Source organism: Monodon monoceros, unplaced genomic scaffold (assembly GCF_005190385.1).
Source record: "Monodon monoceros isolate NGI ecotype Baffin Bay Population unplaced genomic scaffold, NGI_Narwhal_1 Super_Scaffold_17, whole genome shotgun sequence".
Lineage (NCBI taxonomy): Eukaryota > Metazoa > Chordata > Mammalia > Artiodactyla > Monodontidae > Monodon > Monodon monoceros.
In genome coordinates, this window is record NW_021703773.1 from 1,921,519 (window position 1) to 1,946,170 (window position 24,652).

Genomic DNA, 24,652 nt, shown 5'->3' on the forward strand with positions numbered 1-24,652 from the left:
CTAATGGTAACTGTGTAGCCACATCTTCAAAGCAGGGGTGAAAATCAGCACTGAGCCGGTGACAGATGCGATCAGAAAGAGCCAGAGGAAGATCCGGTCGAGAACTTGAGCTGCGAACTTCCAGTCTTGCACCACCTGCAAAAAGAGAAAAAGACACCTCCCATTCAGGATGCGGGGCAGCTGCTCTGAATTCATTTCAATGGACTTCAGGAAGAGTCCTATTCAGATTTACAGCCCTGCAGTTTTCCAAACGCACCTGACACATCCCCTGCAATACAGGCTTCCTGGGACCTCACTGACCGTGCCCAAGAAAACAGCCCATAATTCAAGTTCATGGGAAAACACTTTCATCACCGTTGAGGATGTAAAATTGAAAGAACAGAATCATTGATGCGTTTGTAAACGTTACTGATTGAAATGGGAAAAGCCTGATTTTTACCCAAATAAAAAGCCAGCATCTCTTACTGGGATGCTTCCTGATATGACATAGGAAATAAATTACAAATTTATAAATTAAGAATTTTTGTGGTCACTTGACTCAGGACCTCTTTTCCTCCACTCCCCAGGTGGGTGGGTCTACAATGGACACTCCTGGAGGAGATGACAGGAACTGGTGAGGGAGAGAGGAGACCAAGTCCCTCTGGAGGAAGGGAGGCTGGGGAGACTGGGCAGTGGCCAGTGAGGGAAAGTTCAGAGCAGGACAAGCTGCAGGGTCGGCGGGGGTCGGGGGGAGCCTCAGAGACGGGGCCAGCAATCTTTCAAGGGAAAATAAGTGTCCCATTTCCAGTACGTGGGGATTTGGTAAAGATGGAGCCAAGCAGGACGCCTGCCGTTCTGGAAGGAACATAGAAGCTGATGCAGAGCTTGAATGTATTTTGTGCACATAGAGGTTTAGAAATAAAACCTTGGGGAAAACCACGAAGAAGACAGGTGAAAATGTTAAAAGTTTCAAACTTAAGTGGGGGATTATTAACAATGTGAATCATCTTAAATGTTTTGTATTTTCCAAATTCCCTATACTGATGATGTGTTACTTTTATAATTTTTAAAAAAGCTATTTAAATTTTTGTATTAGAATTTCTAAAAGGCACCAGGAACTATATTCAACATACTGTGATAAACCATAATGGAAAAGAATATGAAAAAGAATGTATATGTATGTATAACTGAGTCACTCTGCTGTACAGCAGAAATTAACACAACATTGTGAATCAACTATACTTCAATCAAAATAAAATTAAAAAAAGAATTTCTAAAAGATATAAAGAAAGAAACAAACAAAAAACCCTTAAGGATAGCTGTAATGTTTTTTCTATAGCAGCATTTTTTCTAGTGCTGTTTAAAAATTTTTTCAGTGGATGAAAAAAAAGACAAATTGTTAAGAGAGGAGAGATACTAGGCAGTGTCTACATGAAAAGTAGAGGATATTTCTAAAAAACCCTATTCTTTCATAAGTTTGTTTATGAGATCAGGATCCTGGCACTAATTTTTACTGATTTTAGAGTAAAATAATTGAACCCTATAAACTGGTGTAAGTATTAACTCATTTTAAGCAACAGACCTGTTTTTGTGCTGAGTATTTATATGTCAAATAATATTTTCCTTCCACGGGGGAAGGACCATGTAGAGGAGGGAGGGAAGACGGGGAGAAGAAAGATGAGGATTAACATTTATTTTTTTGTTTGTTTGCTTGTTGTTTTTTTTTTTTTTTTTGCGGTACGCGGGCCTCTCACTGTTGTGGCCCCTCCCGTTGTGGAGCACAGGCTCCGGACGCGCAGGCTCAGCGGCCATGGCTCACGGGCCCAGCCGTTCCACGGCATGTAGGGATCTTCCCGGACCGGGGCACGAACCCGTCTCCCCTGCATTGGCAGGCGGACTCTCAACCACTGCGCCACCAGGGAAGCCCGAGGATTCACATTTATTGACTGCTTACATAATCATGAGACCACGTGCGCTGGGCACACAGTGCACGTTTTATACTTGATGTCACTAATTCCTCACAGTAACCCTTCAAGGGAGGTTTCAGAAAACTGAAGTTCAGGTTAAGTAGCTTTTCTCAAGTCATAATGAACATGGGTAGCATCTGCATGCAGGACGGTTTTGAGTCTGAAATCCACACCCTCGTCACATTTTAAAAAATAAATCTGTTTAAATCTGTGAACTAAATACTTGTTGTTACACCATGTTTTTGTATAAATTTAGAAATTGATTCTTTCTGTTTTCTTTTTTCCAAATATGCTGAATAGAGATATCCATCATCCCACTAAAAGTGAGAGATAAATGACCAGAGACCAGGACAACCAACTTAAAATGTAGAATTGAATTATTTTAGATAGAATTAAGTCTACTTATAAGAAATAGTGCTTAACTATAGTTGCTCCTCTTTTGCTCATTCTGTTTTTGTGAACTTCTCCCTGAAAATCCACACTGAAGTCTCTATTTTGTGTCAGGGCTTGTTTTAAGTTTTACGTGTGTCAAGCAGAGAGCTAATAAGGTCACATGTTAAACAAGGACGCATTTGCTGTAAACAGACATTAAAATCTCAGTCCTGGCTTGCGGCGGTCCCCTCACCTGACTGATGAAATGCTCTTTCTTCACGTGGCTGGAAATGTATCTGATGGAATCCGCAGCCTTTTCCAGGAAAGTGACCAGAGCTTTTTCTCCATCGCTAATCTGCTTTTGTTTCCTTTTTTCGAGGACTTTACCTCCCACTGCCGGTTTACTCTCCTCTTTATCCGGGAAAGAGTAGCCATCCACGTGGTCTTTCATGCAAAGTAATTTAGGAAGTTTTTGCAGAAATAGCCGCTTAACCCAGGGGGCCATGGGGTGGTAAGTGGAGGGAGATCTGTGGTGGACGTTGATGACAAACACGGTGACGATGATGGACAGGGTGACAAAGACCATGATGAACAGGAGGTACTCGCCAATGAGCGGGATGACCTTGGAGGAGGACGGGATGATTTCTTCAATCACCAGGAGAAACACTGTCAGGGAAACCAAGACGGACGTGGATAAGGAGAGCTTCTCCCCCTCGTCAGAAGGCAAGTAGAAGACAAGCACTGTCAGAAAGGACAGCCCCAGGCAGGGGATGATGAGGAAGAGGGTGTAGAACAGGGGCAGGCGGCGCAGCACGAAGGAGTAGGTGATGAATGGGTACCGGTACGCACCGTCTCTCCAGCTCCCCGCTGTGCCCTTGGCGTTGAGGATCTCCCACTCTCCGTTGTCGAAGAAGTCTTTTCTGTCCACGTTCTCGTCTATCAGGACGAGGTCAACCATGGTCCCGTCGTAAGTCCAGGATCCGAACTTCATGGAGCAGTTCTGCCTGTCGAATGGGAAGAAGGTGACGTCCATAGTGCAGGAGCTTTTGTAACTGGCGGGAGGCGTCCACACCACGGTCCCGTCGGATTTCACGATGGCCTTGGTCATGAGCGAGCCTTCGAACCGTCCGTCGGCGCTGTCGAAAAATGGTTCACCTGATGGTTAGTTGAACACATATTAACTGTTTTTTTGTTTTTCCCACCGTTGAACTATTTGTATTTTATGACTTTCCTACCATAGGGTCAAACAATATTTCCCAAAGGAATAATTTTCTCGTTAAAGTTGTACCTTTCTCTTAATTATTTTGGCACAATCAGGTTTTTCTATTTCTTTTTTTTTTCTTTTTAACTAGTTAATTTATTTATTTTTGCTGTGTTGGGTCTTCGTTTCTGTGTGAGGGTTTTCTCTAGTTGTGGCAAGCGGGGGCCACTCTTCATCGCGGTGTGCGGGCCTCTCACTATCGCAGTCTCTCTTGTCGCAGAGCGCAGGCTCCAGACGCGCAGGCTCAGTAGTTGTGGCTCACGGGCCCAGTTGCTCCACGGCATGTGGGATCCTCCCAGACCAGGGCTCGAACCCGTATCCCCTGCATTAGCAGGCAGATTCTCAACCACTGCGCCACCAGGGAAGCCCAGGCTTTTCTATTTCTACTCCTAATCCGACCAGTGCACTTTTCTACTGTGATACTTACTTTTCAAAGAGAACTATGTCAGGAAGCCAGAGAGATTCTGACGGAACTTTAATTGAATGAATTCCACCGTATTCATCTGGATTCCAGCGTAATTTGTGGTCTGTCCATTCCTGTGTGAAATTAATATACTGTAATTTTGTTCTGAAAATTCAAGGTATTAGAGTTTGGAATCTTCAAGTTTATGTTAGTTTACTAATCCAGTGTTTTATTTTAAAAGGGAAATTCATCCACTTTAGACCTTATGACCCTCTCCGTGACTCAGGGCAGGTCAAGATACAGTTTGAGCCAGCCTGGTCTTTGATGGTGCCCAGACTCTCACACTTGTCCAGTCTGGGATTTCCAAAATTGCCGTATCTACCTCACAATCTAGAGGCTCAGCAGCAAACACCGCTGATTCATGACCTATTTTCTCCTAAGGAGCAAAAGAAAAGCAAAGACAGCTCTAACTCAGTTTATTCTCGGAGAGTTGGTCCAGTGATATTGTAATCTCATGATAATTGTATTGAGAGAAATGATTTTGAATATCAATCAAGAGTCTTGGACAAAGATGCATGCAACATGCTAATATGAAACTTCCAGTATCTGCTGACTACTCTTGAGGACATTATAACTTTTATCCAATGAAAAAATATTTCCCAAGAATCTCCTTTTAAGCTCTAATCTGAATTTATTTTGCGAGTACCAAATCCAGTTTTAAATTATATTCCTAATGTTGTTAGCCTCCAGATGCTTGTGTATTTTTCCTTGTAATAGAATGTAATCATTTAGCATGTTTTACAGGGGTTGATGGATCCAGATTAACAAAACTGACCGTTAATTGATTGAATTACGAAGGATGATGTATGGATGACCCAGTTACAGCAGAAGTGGACTTAAAAAGATTTAGGATCTAGAATCTTATGAAATCTGACCTGAAAATTAATTATTCCACTGTCGGTCATGTGGACAGTTGAGGAATGATATAGGACAATATTAAATGACATTTCAGGAAGTTGGGAGGGTATGCCCAGTGTGAGGCTTCCTGGAGCCCAGTGGTGCCAACTGTCATTAAAAAATCAGGAGTCAGCAGATAGATGATTCACTAGATGGTAAAATATTGAAATATGCATGATGCCTGGAAAAGGACGGAACTATACACACCAGATGAGACATCGTCTCTCTTAGGCAATATTTGTGAGGCTTAATCCTTGAAAAACAAATTTTAAAAGATATGGGTCTTTAAAAGTCTATGCTCTAAAGGATTAAAAAAAATTGCATGACTACTTATGGAAAACCATGCATATGAAGACTGACAGTTTAAGAACCCAAACTAATAAAGCATTTATCATGCTTACTTGGTACTCACAAGCTTCTCTCTTCCTTCCTCTTCCTCTGCCCATTTTGAAAAGCAAATATAATTTCCTTCCTATGAATTATTTGTCTCCTGCTAAGGAGATTTCTACTACTGGCAGCAAGCCTAAATCCCAGAAATGCTGAAGGGAACTCAGAGCAACATTTATGGTTTGTTTTCACTTTTACATTTTCAAATTTTCCTTACAATAAAGGTCACTCTACAGTTCTACGGGCAAACAGTTGGATAATCACTAATGCCATAAAGATACCAGAATAGCTCTGCTGCCCCCAAATTTTCCTCGGGCTGCCCCTTTGTAATCAACCACTCCCATAACCCCAGTCCCTGGCAACCACTGCTCTATTTCTGATCCTATAATTTTGCCTTTTCCAGAATGTCATATAATGGAATCATACAATAGGTAGCCATTCCATCCTGATTTCTTTTACTTATCAGAATACATTTTGGATTCTTCTAGGTTGTATTAGTAGTTTGTTCATTTTTATATTAGTGAGAAGTATTCCACTGTATGAGTATACCACAATTCTTTTTATCCATTCACCAGGTAAAATATCTGGATTCTTTTCAGTTTTTAATGATTATAAATAAAGCCACTATAAACATTTTGTAATTTTTTGGGTGAAAACCATTCTTTGTTCTCTCCTGGGTAAATACCTAGGAGTGGGACGGCTGGGTCATAGAGTAAGTGTACGTTTAACTTCATATGATACATACCGGAGAGACTGAATCATTTTGCATTCCCACTAGCAATGCATGAGCATTCCAGCTGCTTGGCCTCATCGCTAGTACTGGGTTTTGTCACATTTAAATGTTTAACTATATTATAATAGTTGTAAAGTAGTATCTCATTATGGTTTTTACTATGCATTTTCCTAATGACTAAATGATGTTGAGCATTTCTTCATGTGCTTACTTGCCATCCATACATTTTATTTGGTGAAGTGGTTGCTAAATCTTTTGCACATTTTTTAAATGGGTTGTCTGTTTTCTTATTGCTGAGTTTTTAGTTCTTTATATATATGGAAAGTATATTTCTATATATAAAAATAGATCCCGAGCAGGGAGCGAGCTGCAGGCCCACAGGCGATGCGCCCCGGGGACAGACGTGCACTCGGGCAGACTGGCAGGAGCTGGGCTCTTACACTCTGGCTCCGTCTTTAAAAATCAGTGTTAAGCGAGCACAGTTAGGAGCCCAAACCCACAATTCCTCCGCTTGGAACCTAAAGATCTGGAACTCAAATTGCCTGCTTCTGGAATTCAGTCTTCTCTCTTCTGCAGGCACTGCCCGTCTTTACCTAAGCCCGGCTGTACAGCCAAGGAGGAAGCCGGGGAGCTCACATTCTGGGGGCACATCCCAGCAAACGCACACCGGCCACACAGACTGTGCTCGGGGAAGTGGGCCAAGCCCCAGAGGGAGAGACTGTTCAGTCAGAAAGATTTGTCTCGCTCACCGGACAGCAAGATGAACAGCTGTGGCCAGAGACAGCACAGAGACAGTGCTTTAGGATGCTCACAATTTGGGGGGAATTAATTCATTCCACAAATATGCGAGGCTTATACCAGCACTGAGCAGAGCCGCCTTGCCCTCCTGGCCTGGGGCTGTCTCAGACAAGAACGAGTAAACTAACTGGCAAACCGTCACCACACCCTGTGGTTATTGCCATGAAGGGCGCGGTTTGGGTGTGAAGATGCAGGACAGTGAGTGGACAGGGAAGGAGGTTCGGATTTGACGACATTGCAGCTGAAGCAGAGGGTAGGAAGGGGCAGTGGGTGCTGTGGAGGGCAGGTCTGCTGTGGACGCTGTTGCAGGATGAACAGCAGACGTGAGTGGATGGATGAATGAGGGACACGTCTCAATCCTCGAGGAGGATATAAAGACAGCTCCAGTGGATTCAGGGTGTGCTCTTGACCAGTAAAGGAAAAGGGGCACGTGGGACTCGTGGTCATTGCCGCTTACTTGGGGGTACCTGAGAGAGAGAGAGAAAGAGGGAGGCAGCACTGAATTAGAGTTCCACCCCTGCACTGTTCTTTTTTTTTTTTTTTTTGCGGTACGCGGGCCTCTCCCTGCTGTGGCCTCTCCCGTTGTGGAGCACAGGCTCTGGACGCGCAGGCTCAGCGGCTATGGCTCATGGACCCAGCTGCCCCGCGGCATGTGGGATCTTCCCAGACCGCGGCACGAACCCGTGTCCCCAGCATCGGCAGGCGGACTCCCAACCACTGCGCCACCAGGGGAGCCCCCTGCACTGTTCTTTACTAGCTGTGCTCCTCTGCGGGGTTAAGGGAGACCTTCCTCACCATCTTGGGGTCCTTCTGATGCTAGACCTGGGGAATCGGAGATGCTCTCCCCCCGGATGTGCCCATCAGAGCGGCTCACAGAATTCCCAGCAGGTTGTGGTCCACCATGATGCTGGCTGAGCCCCACAACCCAGGGCCACTGCTCGTCTTAGGGTCAGCTGGGTCAAGGTGAGGATTAAGAGCCCAAATCCCCGGTCCTGCTCTCTAAGGAGCTGTGAGGCTTTCTGGTCACTTCCCTGCTCTCTCTGAAACCGTGGAGGCATTTGGAGATTGATCTCCTGTCTCCGCCTTCTTAAAGCAGTAGATTAGAAACAATATCCAGTGTTCATGGAGCATGTCCTGGCCAAGATTCCCAAAGCCCTGTACAAACATCAGCTCCACTTTGCAGCAGTCCCGGGCTTGAGAGCTTGTTATTATAGGAAACAGGGGAGCGCAGGGTAGGTCAGGGCCAAATACCAAAGTTAATCTCTGATTGAGAAAAAAAATGGAAACATACTCCCAGTCTAGCTCTCTTAATTCTGAAAAGTGCAACTTCAAATCCATATCACATATATTCCCTTAAAACTGTCTTTTCTTACATATATTACCTGAAATATCACCCATAAGTGTCGAGATATTACCAAATTTCATTTAAACCTAAATCATAAGACTTTTTTAAACTATGTCATGACTTCTTTATAATAAATAAATTCTTCTAATTATTCTTAATAATTAGAAAAAATATTATTATAATAATTAGTAATTCTTAATCCCAAGACCAAAAGATAGTAAGGAACAAATATTCCTTGCTGGTGATTGGCAACCTCTGGGACACCCTTGGGATCTTCAGTTATCTCAAAGTCAGGTGTGAAATTCCTAAAACTGAATTAATGTTGATTCACTTTAAAGACAGCAACATGACATCTTATATGTCTCATATTCCCATAATATCTATGAGTTGTCGAGGCCAAGAAATGGGCTTTGTCATTAAGGATGAGAAAGCCTCCAAAGGTGGCACCAGGAAATGACATGTATTGAGTCCCCACTATGTGCCAGACCACGTAGGAGTCACATTCATGCACACAATCCCGTTTAACCTCCCAGCGACACTGTGAGCTAGGCATTGTCTCTATTTGCTAGATGAAGAGACTGAGGGTCAGAGAGGGGAAGTGACCTGCTCAAGTTTATACAGCGAGACTTTGGATTCCTGACTCACTCTGCTTGAATCCACGTGAATCAGAAGACCACACGGGTCTCCTCTGCTAAGGTCAGAGTGAGGCTGTAGAAAAGGAAGGAAAATAAGATGGTGAGGGAGGTCTGAGGTAAATTCCTAGATGTACAAGTGCCATTACAGGTTGTGGAAGGCTTTGGGAACATGGCCCAGACCTTACGGCGAGGCCGTCCTTTCCTTGGGTTTGTTATGAAATAAACCAGCTTCTTGGTTTTCTCCTGCAAGCCAGCTGCAGGGATTTATCCAATGAGGTCTTCATCATGTTTCTGAACTTTTTGTTGATCTAAAACAGGAATCAGCTGTTGGAGAAACAACACCAGTCTAAGGTGTTGGCCTGGGCAGAGATTAAGGAAGCTTTGTTTCCCCTGGGGTCATCATGGGGCTAGGATAGCAGCCGGCTCTCAGCGACAGTGAATCTTACTGGTTCATTGGAGTATGCCTCCAGCGGTGCAAGCCCAGTGCCCTCCACCGTCCCTGGCATGTAGTAGGTGCTCAGGAAGTGCTAGTTGAGTGAATATACTTGACATCTGTCGTCAGATTATTCACACGATAACATCTAGGCAAAGGGCCAACCCTCCTGTCATTAAAGAAGGGATATTTTCATCTTTCATCCCTTTTTGGGTACCTACGGTGCAGTTTTCCTAACCTTGACAACGACGAAGCAGAACCTGAGCGGCTAGGGAAGTGAGTATTTCTCACGGAGTTTTAGTGAGTTAATAATCTATTTATGATTTATATGGTCTTGATTACTCTCTGGAAGTACAAAGGAGGAAGACAAATGAGTTTGCAAAATAAAATCAGTAACATAAAAATAGCTCCACGTAGAGGACTTTTTCAGGATGTCACTAAATTTGTGCTTGTAAAGGTCTGTGGTTGAGAGGATAGAAGAGAAATGTCTAGATATATCAGACAAGAATGAAGGAAATAGAAGACACAGCAGAGGAATTGGGTAAACAAACAAACAAAAAAAACCAAGCATCTCAGTTGCATATGCTACCAGGAGACATGCTTTTGGTCCAAGTAGGTAGAATTTTATTCTCTCTGTGGAAATGAACTAGGGAGCATTTTTCAGTGTCTGAGAGGGCAATCACAAAACAGGAAGGTTTGGTCATTTTTGTCTTTATTTTGACTGAGGTAGACAGGGATGATTGGAAAGAGTTTCCTATAGGTTTGCTCTGGTGTGAGAGCTTTGGGAAGTCGTGTTATTGAGAAGCCTATTCAGGTGGGTCACAACTTCTCCACTTTTATGGCTTGTAGAACTTCTACTGATCCTGCAAGAGCCAGTTTAAATGTCTCCTCCCCTCGGAAGCCTTCCCTGATTTACTCCCTATTTCATTGTCATTATTGTAATGACCAAGTTCCTTATGTATATACTTTCCTTATGGTGTTTATATTACAGTAGTTATTTTTTACACAACTAACACCAGATCCTCTCCTTGAAGCAGGGCTATTTTGTGCTCTGTACATCCAGGATCTAGCAGAGTACCTGGCCCTTAGCAGCCTCTCAGTAAACCCTGCGGAATGAATGGAAGGTGGAGCGAACCCTAGCCTCATTCTGTCCCACATGTCTTTCTAGACCAACTCCATGAGACATCCCAGAGGTTGAGGAATCGAAGCCTTAGAAGGCCAGGATTAGGAACCGGACTCTACAGGGACAGCCCTGAGAGGAGCGCCAGACGTCTCCCGTCAGCTCCCTCCAGTTTGAAGAAGAATGTGGTTTCTTTATACAAGCCAGGCTGCACCTGACAGTGTGTAACCCGAGGCAAGTCACTCCAGTCCTCCAATCCTCAGTCTTCTCATCTGCAAGGTGGGAATAATAACAAGCCTGTCTTAGGAGGTGGCTGTGAGAATTGAATGCATTCATTCCTGTGACACAAGCGGCAGAGTGACTGGGCACTTGGCAGGTGCTCAATAAATCTCAGTATTGTTGTTGGCTACTCTGAAACTGACATCTGTGTAAAACACTAAAATGGTAGTGTTTTTTTTTTTTTTTTGCGGTATGCGGGCCTCTCACTGCTGTGGCCTCTCCCGTTGCGGAGCACAGGCTCCGGACACGCAGGCCCAGCGGCCATGGCTCACGGGCCCAGCCGTTCCGCGGCATGTGGGATCTTCCCGGACCGGGGCACGACCCTGTGTCACATGCATCGGCAGGCGGATTCTCAACCACTGCGCCACCAGGGAAGCCCAGTAGTTTTTTTTTAAACATCAATTTTATCTTCTTTTTATCATCCCTTCTGTCCTTTCTTTTACCTTTTTTAGTTTTAAAAAGCTTTAAAAAAAGTATAAAAGTAACATTACAGTGGAGCTCCAAAGCCTCCTCTTCCATGCAGCCTTCCCTGCCTGCCACCCAGGCCATAGATTCTCCTTTCTTTTTTGTTGCCATATTGTTTGCGCCACAACATAGCCCTTATTGATTAATACCTATTGTGACGTTCCCGCTCCAAATCCAACGTGTGTGAGTGGAATAGTTTCCTAATATTCTCGGTGGTTTCTCCCATTTTGGATCCTCCTCTAATTTAGAAACAGGCCTTGATGTTTTGTGCGAAGCTGGATGTGCAGACAAGGCCCTAACTGGGGAAAGCTGGTTCCAGCCAGGTGAGGCAGACTCTTCAGTCTCTGGTAACGGGGGTAATGATACCTGCTCTGCTAATTCAGAGAGGTTGAGAAATGTAAATGGATAAGAGCGATGACAACCCATTGCAAATTAATGCAATGAAACCATGTTACTCTCGTTACTTCTATGACATGGGAACCAAAGTCCCCAGCTGGCTTTTCTAAGTGTCAGCTTGCAAGCCCCCACCTCCCTCTGGAGATTTCTCTTGCTCTGTTTTGGGTGTTGGGGGTTTTCAGGTGTTGGTTCTGTCTTGCCCTGGAGGCTCCCACCAGGCCACCGTGATTCTGGGGCATAGGTTTGCGAGAGGTCATTTCCAAAGTACAGCTAGAAACCAAGGAGCAGTGGTTTCTTCCCTTCGTGTCTGACATTGTTCTCTTTGGCTGAAATGACTCCCTATTTCCAAAATCACAAGAAAAGTGAGAAATCCTTACTATCTCAAAGGCCAAGGGTCCTGGACCACTGTTTTAAGCGTAAGAGCTTAGCCTCAAGGGGCAGCTGGAGGAGGTGTGTGTGAATCAGTGAGAGTCTGCTCGTTTGTTTTATTTTTGCCAAATTCCCAAGCCTATTTACACTTTAACAGAAAAGTTTTTCTTCTCTTCCCTGAAAGCTCAAATACAGGACTTCTTGCTGATTTTTATGAACTCAAAATACCTCCAAATTCCACTTTAGAAAGTGCAAAAGTAGGATAAGTTCTGAGGAATGAGATAGGTATATCGAAAAATACATTTATTTAAATTGTATTTTTATATCTACATTCCTAGCTTATTATTTTCTCCTGGACATTTTTATTTGCAAGTAAAAAAATATGCAGATCCATTTCATAACATGCTAACATACCTACCAAGAAAAGACTCAGAGAACTAGAAACTAGTAAAATTTATAATGATTATCCAACTCTGATCAAAGTTTTTGGGTAGGAGAAATTTGATGACACCAGATGAAGTCTAGGGAATGTCCTTACAGTCTCTTTTATCCATTGTTCCTTATAAACAAACCATTAGCAGAAAGACCTGAACAAGTCTACTAAACCTGAATAGATAACTACTTCATTTCAACATAAACAAGTGAAAAATATTATGTTTGTACATTAAAATTAAGTGAGATAATTAACATATCCCCACTGGGAAGATTTTAAATCTCTGGGAGATGAGGCAACATCCCGTAAAAAACCCAATAATTGCTAACAAAAATAAAAAATAAGCAATTAAATCAACCTTCTCACCTCCTATCAAGGAAGTGCCAATATTTTCTCCTTTACATGACATATGCAAACTTGAATGGTAATTATTTCCTGGCAACTCCAGAAAGAGCAGGAAACAGGCTATGGTCAAGCTAGGAGCTGAAAACAATTCACATGCTTTTCTAGTCATATTAGGAAGACGGAGGTTCATCATTTTGACTTGGGCTTCACCTTGTCCTGAAGTTGGTGGTGAGTGGCCTCTGTCATTCCCTGTTTTCTCTTTCTAGGGAAAAACATTAGGGGAAGGGTCATCCCAGGGAGGACCAGGGGTGAAGAGGGAGAATTTAACATCCCTGATTTTCTTATCCAGTTGTGGTAGCTTAAATGAGGGTAAGTTGCACCCTGACACCTTTCCCCCCTTTCTGCAAGTAGCCCAGGGACCAGTGCCCTGGACTCAGTGTCAGAGTCACTCTCCTACCTGCCCACTCCAGAAGCAAGAAGACAGAGCAAGGTGTGCCTATGAGCCTCCAGACTGACCTCTGACTCGTGCAGAAGAGAATACAAAAGAATAAACCCTTCCCCAAACACTCCCAAATATCTCTCTGAAGAACTCAATATGCTCTTTAAAATAATTATTTTTCAACGGGAGCCTTTCTCAGTAGAAAAGAATGGGAACAACTGGGGGGAGCTACAGTCCTCGGACTGACAGTTACCTGTTTGAGCCACACGTTTGTTGTCATCAGCTGATTCTTTTCATCCTAAGAGAATGAAAATTAAATTCAAATTAAGTGAAACTACAGCAGAGGAAACCATAAACAAGACCAAAAGACAACCCTCAGAATGGGAGAAAATATTTGCAAATGAAGCAACCGACAAAGGATTAGTCTCCAAAATTTACAAGCAGCCCATGTAGCTCAATAACAAAAAAACAAACAACTCAATCCAAAAATGGGCAAAAGACCTAGATAGACATTTCTCCAAAGAAGATATGCAGAATGCCAACAAACACATGAAAGGATGCTCAACATCATTAATCATTAGAGAAATGCAAATCAAAACTACAATGAGATATCATCTCATACCGGTCAGAATGGCTATCATCAAAAAATCTAGACACAATAAATGCTGGAGAGGGTGTGGAGAAAAGGGAACCCTCTTGCACTGCTGGTGGGAATGTGAATTGGTACAGCCACTATGGAGAACAGTATGGAGGTTCCTTAAAAAACTACATATAGAACTACCATATGACCCAGCAATCCCACTACTGGGCATATACCCTGAGAAAACCAAAATTCAAAAAGAGTCATGTACCAAAATGTTCATTGCAGCTCTATTTACAATAGCCCGGAGATGGAAACAACCTAAGTGTCCATCATCGGATGAATGGATAAAGAAGATGTGGCACATATATACAATGGAATATTACTCAGCCATAAAAAGAAACGAAATTGAGCTATTTGTAATGAGGTGGATAGACCTAGAGTCTGTCATACAGAGTGAAGTAAGTCAGAAAGAGAAAGACAAATACCGTATGCTAACACATATATATGGAATTTAAGGAAAAAAAATGTCATGAAGAACCTAGGGGTAAGACAGGAATAAAGACACAGACCTACTAGAGAATGGACTTGAGGATATGAGGAGGGGGAAGGGTAAGCTGTGACAAAGTGAGAGAGTGGCGTGGACATATATACACTACCAAACGTAAGGTAGATAGCTAGTGGGAAGCAGCCGCATAGCACAGGGAAATCAGCTCGGTGCTTTGTGACCGCCTGGAGGGATGGGATAGGGAGGGTGGGAGGGAGGGAGACGCAAGAGGGAAGAGATATGGGGATATATGTATGTATATGTATAACTGATTCACTTTGTTATAAAGCAGAAACTAAAAAAATTAAGTGAAACTGTGTGTTGGATTTTTCTTTTTGTCCGAGACTTCCTGAGTCTTAACTTTGAGGGGTCCAAAGTGAAAAGGATTCTCAACTGAAGAGCAGTTAAATGGCATTGAGACCCTAAAGCATTATGCATATTTTACTTAAAATGAAAAATAATAATTAGAGCAAGTAGTAGTTCACTGTGGTGATATTTATATAAAATTGCATAACCAAAGGCATGGTAAGGGTGTGAAGTAGAATGAAGTATTAGCTAAATGGGAGATGGGCTTTGCATGATTTTCTAGAAGGAATCCTGGGCGATGAGTCAGCTGGCGGGGGATGTGTGCGTGCACTTGTAGTGGGGTGGAGATTTGGGCAATGGAGGATTATTCTGTGACTTTGGGGACCACAGCAGAATGATTCTGCAGAATCGGGGTTGTTGAAGTTCATGGATTTCCCCAGGGACATCATGGCAGAAATGTGAGCCCGACAGGAAAATTAGTAGAGAACGTTAAGGTGTGGTGTGTCAGGGAAAGGTATGGGGTCCTGAGGGGATCTGGGAGGGGATGGGGTCACCCAGGCACTCACTCTGGTGCTGTCACCATCTGTTGTCCCTCCCCGCAAGCAGCCCTGCCAGCCCTGGCTCAGCCCCACCTCTGCAGCCCGGCCCCTCACCCTGATGCTCACCTTGGGGGCTCCAGCAGAACTGCCAAGGGTGATGCCCTCCTAGCAGGCACATCCCACCCCCCCCAGAGGAAAAAGTCCCTCCTCCACGCCACCCACACCCCACCAACAGTGTTGCAATGAAAATGACGTTCTCATTCTTTCCACGGGTCATTTCACTGGCTTCTTGGGGCAGGTTTTATTTTTAAAACTGAAATGGCAGACATGTGGAAAGAAAACAAAATCAAATTTTAGCCTCGAGAATGGGTGAAGGAATGCATGTTCTCTGCAGCTGAGGGCCGAAGATTACTCACCACATCTACCAGCTGAGATATTTTCAACCCAAAATATACTTTTATGGTGTCATTAGATTGTAATACAGGGCGAACCCATTTCTGGTAACCTTGGAATAAATGTCTGAGCAGTGCATCTTCTTCTTCGGCTATGGACCTGAATCCTGCAGCAGCTGTAAGACATGAGGGGACCCGAATTAACCGGGGAGGCGGGACGGCTGGGCCCACATTCTCCAGCGGGACATCGTGTATTTCTAAACAGCCTGATTCAGCAGAGGCAGGGTTGAGGCTACAAGGGTTCTCTCTAAACACTCTCCTTACCCACCCCAGCTCCCTCCCCAAACGCACCGCTCAAGGTAGACTCTCATTCTACTTCTTTAATGTTGTATCTGTATGAGGTGATGGATGGTCACTAAACTTATTGTGGTAAAATCCTTTCATGACGCATGTAAGTCAGATCATTATGCTGTGCCTCCTAAATTTCCACAGGGCTACATGTCAATTACATCCCAATAAAACTGGAAGAAAAAAATAATTAAAAGTAGAGTCTATACTTTACCCAGAGCTTTGCCTTCTTACAGGGCTTTCTCATCAAGAGGTCAACACCTCCTGATGGAGGTGGCCTCTGCCTGCTTGCACTGTCCATCACTGCACCTGGTCTGGCCCCTTCACATCCCTGATCACAATTTGTCATGCATTTGTCCCTGTCTGTCCTCCCCTTGGGTGCCACGATGGCAGGCACAGTATCTGTGCTATTTGGTGATGTTCATCCAGCACCTAGCACGGTGTCCGGGCACAGCAGTAGCTCATTTGATGTCTACTTAATGAATGAACCAATGAAGGGAGAGCCAGGCCATTTTCCATACGTTCAGCAGATGTTCACAGAACACCTACCACATGCCCCGCCGGTTCCCTCCCTTCCTCCTGGGGAAGTCCTCCCTTAGGAAGAGCTTCCCTGGCCAAGAACCAGGTTCTAACAACAACTCTTTTCCTCCCCAAGTGTACAAAAGCCTAAGAAACACCCTAATTTCAAGCTTTAACACTCAAGTTGAAGAAATGGTTTAGGAACGTGGTCTAGAGGTAAGTTTTGTTTCTTTTCAGTACTATGCTATCAATTTCAAACCAGGAAGCTCTTTGTTGTTTTAAATATGGCCCCTTTTTTCCTCTGTCCAGCACCCTCTGAAATCCTACAATGACTCATTCTGCACCATCCGCTTTCCCACAGAAAACCTCTTCTTCCCACTGAGAGACGCACGTGGCTGGCAAGGTCACATGCAAGACACACCCCCACGTTTACCCAATGAAAACCCAGAGAGTCTTAGTGGGAAGAAAAGCAAAATCGCACACATGCTCCACATGTGCATGAGACCTTCACTTTACTGGGGAGCCATGATTCAAAATGTAATTCAGAATGCTCCTCCTGGGGTGAGCAGGGCGCAGATACAAGGCGCCGCGTGCCGCGGCTGCCTCCACCCTTTCTCTTCTGCTCTAGAAAGCTGGTGAAGATGAAGATGCTGAGGAGTGGTAGAGATGTAACCTTACGTCTGTGCTTATTTACTCAAAAGCCTAACGGTTCTCAGACTTCGATACTTCAACTACTCTTAGCCAGCAGAGAGGCATCAAGAAGCAGGTCAGCAGGTGGCAGCCAGGACAGCCCTCTGTACAGGCCCCAAAACCTTCCTGGAAATGTGGGCAGTGGGAGGATAGGGAACTGAAATTCCCCGAAGCCTTTGAGGGAATAGGCTGAACTTCCCGAATTCCCTACCCACACCTGGGCTTAGCTTCCTAAGCAGTACGGCAGCTCTGATGGCTTCCAGCTCCTCCAGGGGTGCCACCCTGATCTCAGACTCCATCATCTCCCTCTTGGCTTCGTGTGCTGCCTCCTAATCGCTTCACTCTTGCCCCTTTTATAGTCCATTTTCCAGCAGCTAGACCGTTGCTTAAAAGCAGAAGAGGATTATGTCAATTTCCTGCTCAAATCACCCCCATGGTTTCCCCTCAAACTTAGAAAAACACCCCCAGTTCTTACCGTGGCCTCCCAGGCCCTAGAGGGTGCCCACCCTCTCCCACTCTGGCCTTGCCCCTCGTCCCCAGGCCTCAGCCCGTCTGCACTTTTCAGAACTTGCCCGGGAAGCTCCTGCCCTAGGGAGCCCTGCCTTGCTGACGTCTCCTCCTGAAGAGGTCACTGAGGTTACACCATCTAAGGATCCTTCCGCACACTGCGTATGTACTTCATACACTGTACCTTTAAATGTGGGTACCTTATCCCGCATCGGCGCTCTTGATGGTGCTGTGTGTGCTCCTGTTTATTGTCTGGCTCCCCCACAGCATGCCAGCGCTCAGGACAGTGCCGGCACAGTGGCTGCCGAGCTGATAGCAGCGCAGTTAGTTGGCATGTGTTTGCCGAGTAGCCTTGGAGAGTTTGGGCTGGAGCCGGACCCCCCAGGAGAAGGAGAAGCAGGGGGGCCGCGGCTGTCCCCCACGCCCGCCGTCCCCGTCCCTGCGCAGGCAGCCCCTCCCCTAAGGAGGAAAACGCTGTGTGCTGAGCTCTGCGCTGGGCCTGCAAGTACCTGCCTACCAGCTACTCGACCTTCTTCCCTGTACAGATGCTAAACGGCGCCAGCTTAAACCCTCCCCTCGTGGCTCCCCTACAGCCAGGACGCTGTGACCTTCCTAAATCCCTGTGTCCCAGCTCAGCCCATGAGAACAAGTCACTGAGGTGGTGGAGGTACACCAGGAAGGCTGAGGACAACTGCACGATGTCTAAACACACACACACACCACACACACCACATACAACACACCACACACACACCACACATTACACACCACACACACACCACACATTACACACCACACACACACTACACACCACACACACACCATACACATAATACACGCACACACACACACACCACATACAACACACACACCACATACAACACACACCACACACACCACATACAATACACCACACACTACACACCACACACACACCACACACTACACACCACACACACACCACACACATAATACACACACACCCACACACCACATACAACACACCACATACCACACACACACCACACACTACACACCACACACACACACCCCATACACATAACACACACACACACACACACACACACACATGCACACACCATGGGCTTATTATCTGGGACAGCCCTGCATTATCATCATTTTGGACATGTGAGAAGGATCCTGAGACTGCACCTTGGACCTTCCTTCCTGGCAGGATAACTTTACTGTCAGTTTGGAGGCAGTGGGAGTTGCATGTTGGGAAGGATCTCCTAAGACTATGACCTGACCTCCCCAGCCCCTGCCACCCCCTCACCAGCGTCCAGAGGGAAGCAAGCAGATCTGCTCTCAGAGACCCGTGTGTTTGTTTTGACCCTGTTGCCCATGTCAGAGGGTGAGCTGCCATCTGAGTCAAGGAGGAAAAGGCCTAGCTCTGTACTGGCTCTTACAGACTGGATGTGTGTCCCTTCAAATCCATATGTTGAAGCCCTAACCCCCAGCGTGACTGCATTTGGAGACAGGGCCTCAAAAGAGGCAATTAAGGTTCAATCAGGTCATCAGGGTGGGGCCCTAGTCCAATAGGATTGCGGTCCTCATAAGAAGAGGAAGAGAAACCAGAGATCTCTCCCCAAGCAAGCACAGAGGAAAGGCCATGTGAGGACACAGCCAGGAGGCAGCAGTTTACAAGCCAGGAAGAGAGCCCTCACCAGAAACCGAGTTTGCTGGCACCTAGATCATGGACTTCTAGCCTCCAGAACTGTGAGAAAATAAATTTCTGTTAAGTCACCCAGTCTGTGGTATTTTGTTATGGTGGCCTGAGCTGGCTAGTACAAATCTGCATTGCCTAAAACAGACCTTACCAAAAAAGAAAAGAAAAAGGCCAAAGGTTGAATGTTTTCTGCCTAATATCTTTCCCAAAATAGAAGCTGAAGTCACTGATGTTATTGGAGCAGATGTAGAGACAGGCCCAGAACTGCTTCTGGTTTGTTCTTCTTGTAAAATAGAATGTTATGAGGAAGGGCAAGGGCTTCCATGTTGATTCTTTGAGGCTAAGGCCTCAGTAAACATTAGATGACTTTAAGTGAATGAGCAAATGAATGAATAAATGCACAAAAGGCTATAATGGCACTTTCTATGCACGGGAGACCGGCTCACGGCTCCAGAGGATGTGGAGCCACAGATGTTCTCAGGATTTCCAGGACAAGTGGTCTCTTAAGAAATAAATGGAGTCCTTCTAAAATATGACACAAATGAACATATCTACAAAACAGAAACAGACTCACAGACATAGATAGAGAACAGACTTGTGGTTGCCAAGGTGGGTGGGTAGGGGAGGGGTGGAGTGGGAGTTTGGGGTTAGCAGATGCAAACTATGAGATATAGGATGGATAAACAACAAGGTCCTACTGTAGAGCACAGGGAACTATATTCAATATCCTGGGATAAACCATAGTGGAAAAGAACATGAAAAAGAATATATACATGTATAACTGAATCACTTTGCTGTGCAACAGAAATTAACAAAACATTGTAAACCAACTATACTTCAGTAAAATTTAAAAAATACATTAAGAAAAGAAAAAAGTGGATTCCTGAAAAGTTGTGTGTAAACCAAATTTTTGCTAATGGACTTCTATTTCAGCTTAATTAGACAAGACCACTATTCTAAGATACATCTCAATGATTCATTGACAAGTCAGGAAACTGCTCTTGGAAGATGAGTGAGGCTCCCACCCGCCTCTGCCATGGGGGTTTGCAGTCCCCAAAGTCAGCTTCCTAGGGGAGGGACGGGAGGACATTTGTACTCGTAAATAATTTCAGCATTAATTAAAGAGGAAGAAAAGAGAAATGATAAAGACGTGAAGATGACAGAGCCAGAAGGGACTTTTATGGTGATGTGAGCCCCTCATTTTATGGGTGCAGACCCAGGGGACCTGCGAGGGGTCACCCAGCGAATGGGGGTGTGGTCTGGTCTTCTGAATCCCAAGCTGCCATCTTTCCACCGTCCCATGAAGTTCACTGAGGATTGAGGAGGAAAAACACTGTTCCCTCCACCATGGTCTTACTGCCACATAAAAACTGTTCCAATTCACTTCTATGAACACATATTGGTTGTTACTGCTCTTTCTGCTGCTGTGTTGTTAGCACTGTATTCTCCAAACTGTTGCTTCAAGCTGTCTATCACGGGGAAGAATGGTGCTCTAAAACCAGGTCCCGGGTAGTATTTGTTTGGTCAAGGGGAGACACTCGACCCTGCTGAGGGTGTTCTGTAATCGCCCACCCCGCCTCCCTGGAATCTCCCTCTGCTGCAGGTGGCACCTGGCAGGCTGCTTTGCTGCGGGGTTGGTTGGGGGGACTCTTGAACAGGCACTGGTCTGGGGTCACTCTCTGGGGAGGGGGACGTCCAGTGCTTTACGGTCACAGAGCAGAGCCACCCTGCTTCAGACCAGACAAGGGTCTCCCCGCATTTCCCTGCAGTCCCTCTGCAAAACACACACACACAACACACACTAGGTTTAACGCACATCTTCAGAGGATGTGTGCTGCCTGTTAGAGATGCTTTTCACCATCTCTTTTGGTAAAAAAGGAATTTTTGTTTCTTCCTGAAACATCTTTCTCCCCCTTTCTTCTCTTCTGCCTACTTAATTTTTTAATCTTTTTTTGCTTCCGTGCTGTGCTGCTTGGAGGATCTTAGATCTCCAAAGAGGGATTGAACCAGTGCCCTCAGCAGTCAGAGCACAGAGTCCTAACCACTGGACCACCAGGGCAGTCCCATCCCTACTTAATCTTTGTCTCATTTTTCTTTGTCAAAATATTTCCCTTGGGACCAGACAAGCGGCCCCGCAGGCAGAGGGCAAGAAGAGGGAGAGACAGACAGCAAATGTGTACAGACGGACAGACAGACAGAGATGCAGTGCCCTGCCTGATTCTAGTGATTTCCTCCACGTGGAACTGGGCTGGGGCAGAGCTGCAGGAGGGTGCGCTGATCTTGGCTCAGGACACCGAGTCTCCTGCCAAACTCATCACTCGTTAGAACGAGAGTCCAATGAATATTTATTCAACGTTGAGAGGCCCTGGACTCAGACCCAGAGACGAGAGATCTGGTCCTGATTCCAGGCTGTGTGATCTCAAGTAAGACCTTTAACCTCTCCCAGTGAAAATAGGGAGCAGTGATGGGGAAGGTCCAGCCACTCACACGCCCAGTGCTTCTAGGTTCTTTACGTCCATGAGACAGCCACAAACGTGACCTCTTAATGCCATATCTGCTGTTCCAAAGATACACAGAGAGCTCAAGATTGAGATGCGCCCTTGATTCGAGAACAGCCCTTCACACCTGGCTGCAGCAGAGAAGGCGTCCAGGTAATGGTGACCAAAGCTACCCCGGGACTAGACACTCCCTGGGAGGAGCTTAGGGCTCTCTCGACCCCAGTGAGTAGAATCACGACAGATTTGGATGGGGCGCCCAGAAACAGCTTGAGACAAATTTTTCTTTGGAACCCACGACTTGAGTTTCTGGTCTCTTTATTCTTCGTGCTCCTGTGTCCTTACCTTTCTTCAGGTGCTCAGACCCTCTGCTCTCTCCTCACCCCCATGTCAACAACTGCTTTCAGCAAAATTTTGGCAAACTCTCTTACACCAAAGTATAAATAATTGATAAAACTTAATAGATGATAAAAATACAATAAACTAATGAATATAACAAAAAAAGAAGCAGACTCACAGATATAGAGAACAAACTAGTGGTCACCAGTGGGGAGGGGGGAGGGGTATCATGGGGGAGGGGATTAAGATGAATAAACTACTAGGTATAAAATAAGCTACAAGGATATATTGTACAACACGGGGAATATAGCCAACATTTTATAGTAGCTATAAATGGATTATAACCTTTAAAAATTGTGAATCACTATATTGTACATCTATAAGTTACATAATATTATAAAACAACACTACTTCAATAAAAAAAACTTAATGGATGAAACTTCCCATGATTATTTACGACTTTATTGAAAACAATACCATTGTTTATCCTCAGCTAGGAGAGTAAAGAAGTAATTGAAGAATTTCAAACCTCAGCAAGTATGGTTGGGAGAGGCGTATTTTTTGTTTGACACTTTTTGGTATATTTGGGGTTTGCCTTTCATTATCATCACCTCGTCCAAAAAAAATCATACCACAAATAGCCTCTTCTGCCGACACGCAGAGCTAGCCCTCAGGGTGGACTCAAATAACAAATATTTCATGGCTTCCTGCTAGCATGAAATTTCTTAAAACAACCTTGTTTTATTCCTCCTTGCATCCCACATACTGGAACGATTACTACAATATGGTAGATCTTCAATAAATATTTTTTGAATGAATAACACACGTCATCAGGTGGTAAGAGTGATGGGAAGATGAAGAAGACACAGTCCCTATTTCTGGGAGCAGACACAAAGCGTGGCCATGACAATGATCCTGCCACCAAAACCAGAAATGCAGAGATGAGGGCTTGTCCCTTGTAATTTGAAAAAGGTAGTCTTGTGTAACAAAAAGAAACTATTTTCTTTACAATGAGTAGCCAAGTTAAAGAACTTAAGGAAAGGTGGTGCAGATCTAAAACTAGCAATCGGCTCCAGTGGATCTAGAACCACTGACAAATTCCAGAGTTACTGCCGGTTACTACATGGATTTGTTATAGATCAGTGATGGATGTATACAGCTCAGTCTACATTCCCAAACTCTTGCAGCCCACACGGGGAAGAAGTGTGATCAGGCCCTCCTCCGATTCCAACTTTCTGTGTAACTTACAACGCACAGAGGAGGGGTCAGAGGTGAGCCAGAGGGTTCGCGCTAACTGCCCCTGCTAACCAGGGGGTGGTTTCTCTGTGGGCAGAATGGTAGGAATCAATTCTTTCATAGGAAATAGAATGCTCTCGTAATTAAGGCAGAAAAACACCAGACATTAATTGTACAGAGACTGATTATTATTTTCATGATTAATTGCATGTTAAAACACACAGAAGTTGATTATTATTTTTACGATTGGCAAGTTGCACTTAAGACTTTGCAGAGACCAAATTTAATGATATTTGAAAGTGGGTTTGCCACTCTCTGCACTTAGAAGTGACTGCGTGTTTCTGAGCCCCAGGTACGTAGCAAAGGCTACATTTTTGAAGATATAATGACATTCAGGTGTGTATGCCTCGCAGCCTTATGACTTTTAATTCCAGGATTTATTTCAGGACTTGGGCAAATCTATCTCAGTGCCTCTGGTTCTCTATCTGAAAATTACAATAATCAGATGTGGCAAAAATACTAGTGACAAATAAATACAAATTGCTAAAGAAATAACACTGTTTTCTCACCATCTGGCTCCTGGCTCTATATGGTTTCTGGTGTCATGGAAGAGCGTTCTGTTCTTAAGTTACAGGAAAAGTGAAATGATTCCAAAACCCAGAAAACTGGCAGGTGACAATGACCATTTTTCCCTAAACTTTTCAGTTATTTTCTCCCTCTTTCCTTTTCACTCTCTCTCTCCTTTTATTTGCCCCCATTCTTTATTAAGAATTCCTCTATTTTCTGGTGGATAATAGTCACAGAAGACTCACACAGGTTCATAGACGTTTGATATATATTTCATTTAATTCTGTTGTACATACATACTAAATATACCTACATACACAAATTTATGAAAATATTTCTATGTCTACATGATATTTTGGATAATTATCTGCACACAGATATAGTGATTGTTAATAGATAGGATATTAAAATGTTGATATAGTCAATTCCTATACTAAATATTTTAACAATTCTGAGTACCATTCAGTGCATTTGGTAAGATTTTCCCTGCTTTTATATCTTTGTACCAAGCTGATAACAATTCAAAAGGAATAACGCAATAAATGACAAAAGCATAAACATTATGGAATTCATAGATATGATTTCTTTAGCAATATACAGATTTCAAAGACTTACTCATCGGAGCCACATTTTAGAGGTTATCCTAAAGATACCTACACATTACATTTTGTAATTCTAACATTATCAGCACTAACAATGATCAAGTTTTCATTTATTTTAGCTTGAGCTTACCTGAGCTGGTGACACGGAGGGCGCTGAGCAGCAGGATAAAGTCTGCCAGCAT

General features: G+C 44.4%; 1 protein-coding gene across 1 annotated transcript; it reads right to left on the reverse strand.

The window, feature by feature from the left end:
• On the reverse strand, positions 1-24,652 carry CHRNB3 (cholinergic receptor nicotinic beta 3 subunit). The gene is made up of 6 exons (XM_029226517.1): positions 24,601-24,652; positions 15,505-15,656; positions 13,370-13,414; positions 4,007-4,116; positions 2,572-3,454; positions 1-135 (listed from the first exon to the last, which is right to left on the reverse strand). Exons 1-6 carry the CDS (start codon positions 24,650-24,652, stop codon positions 1-3), a joined length of 1,377 nt encoding a protein of 458 aa, XP_029082350.1.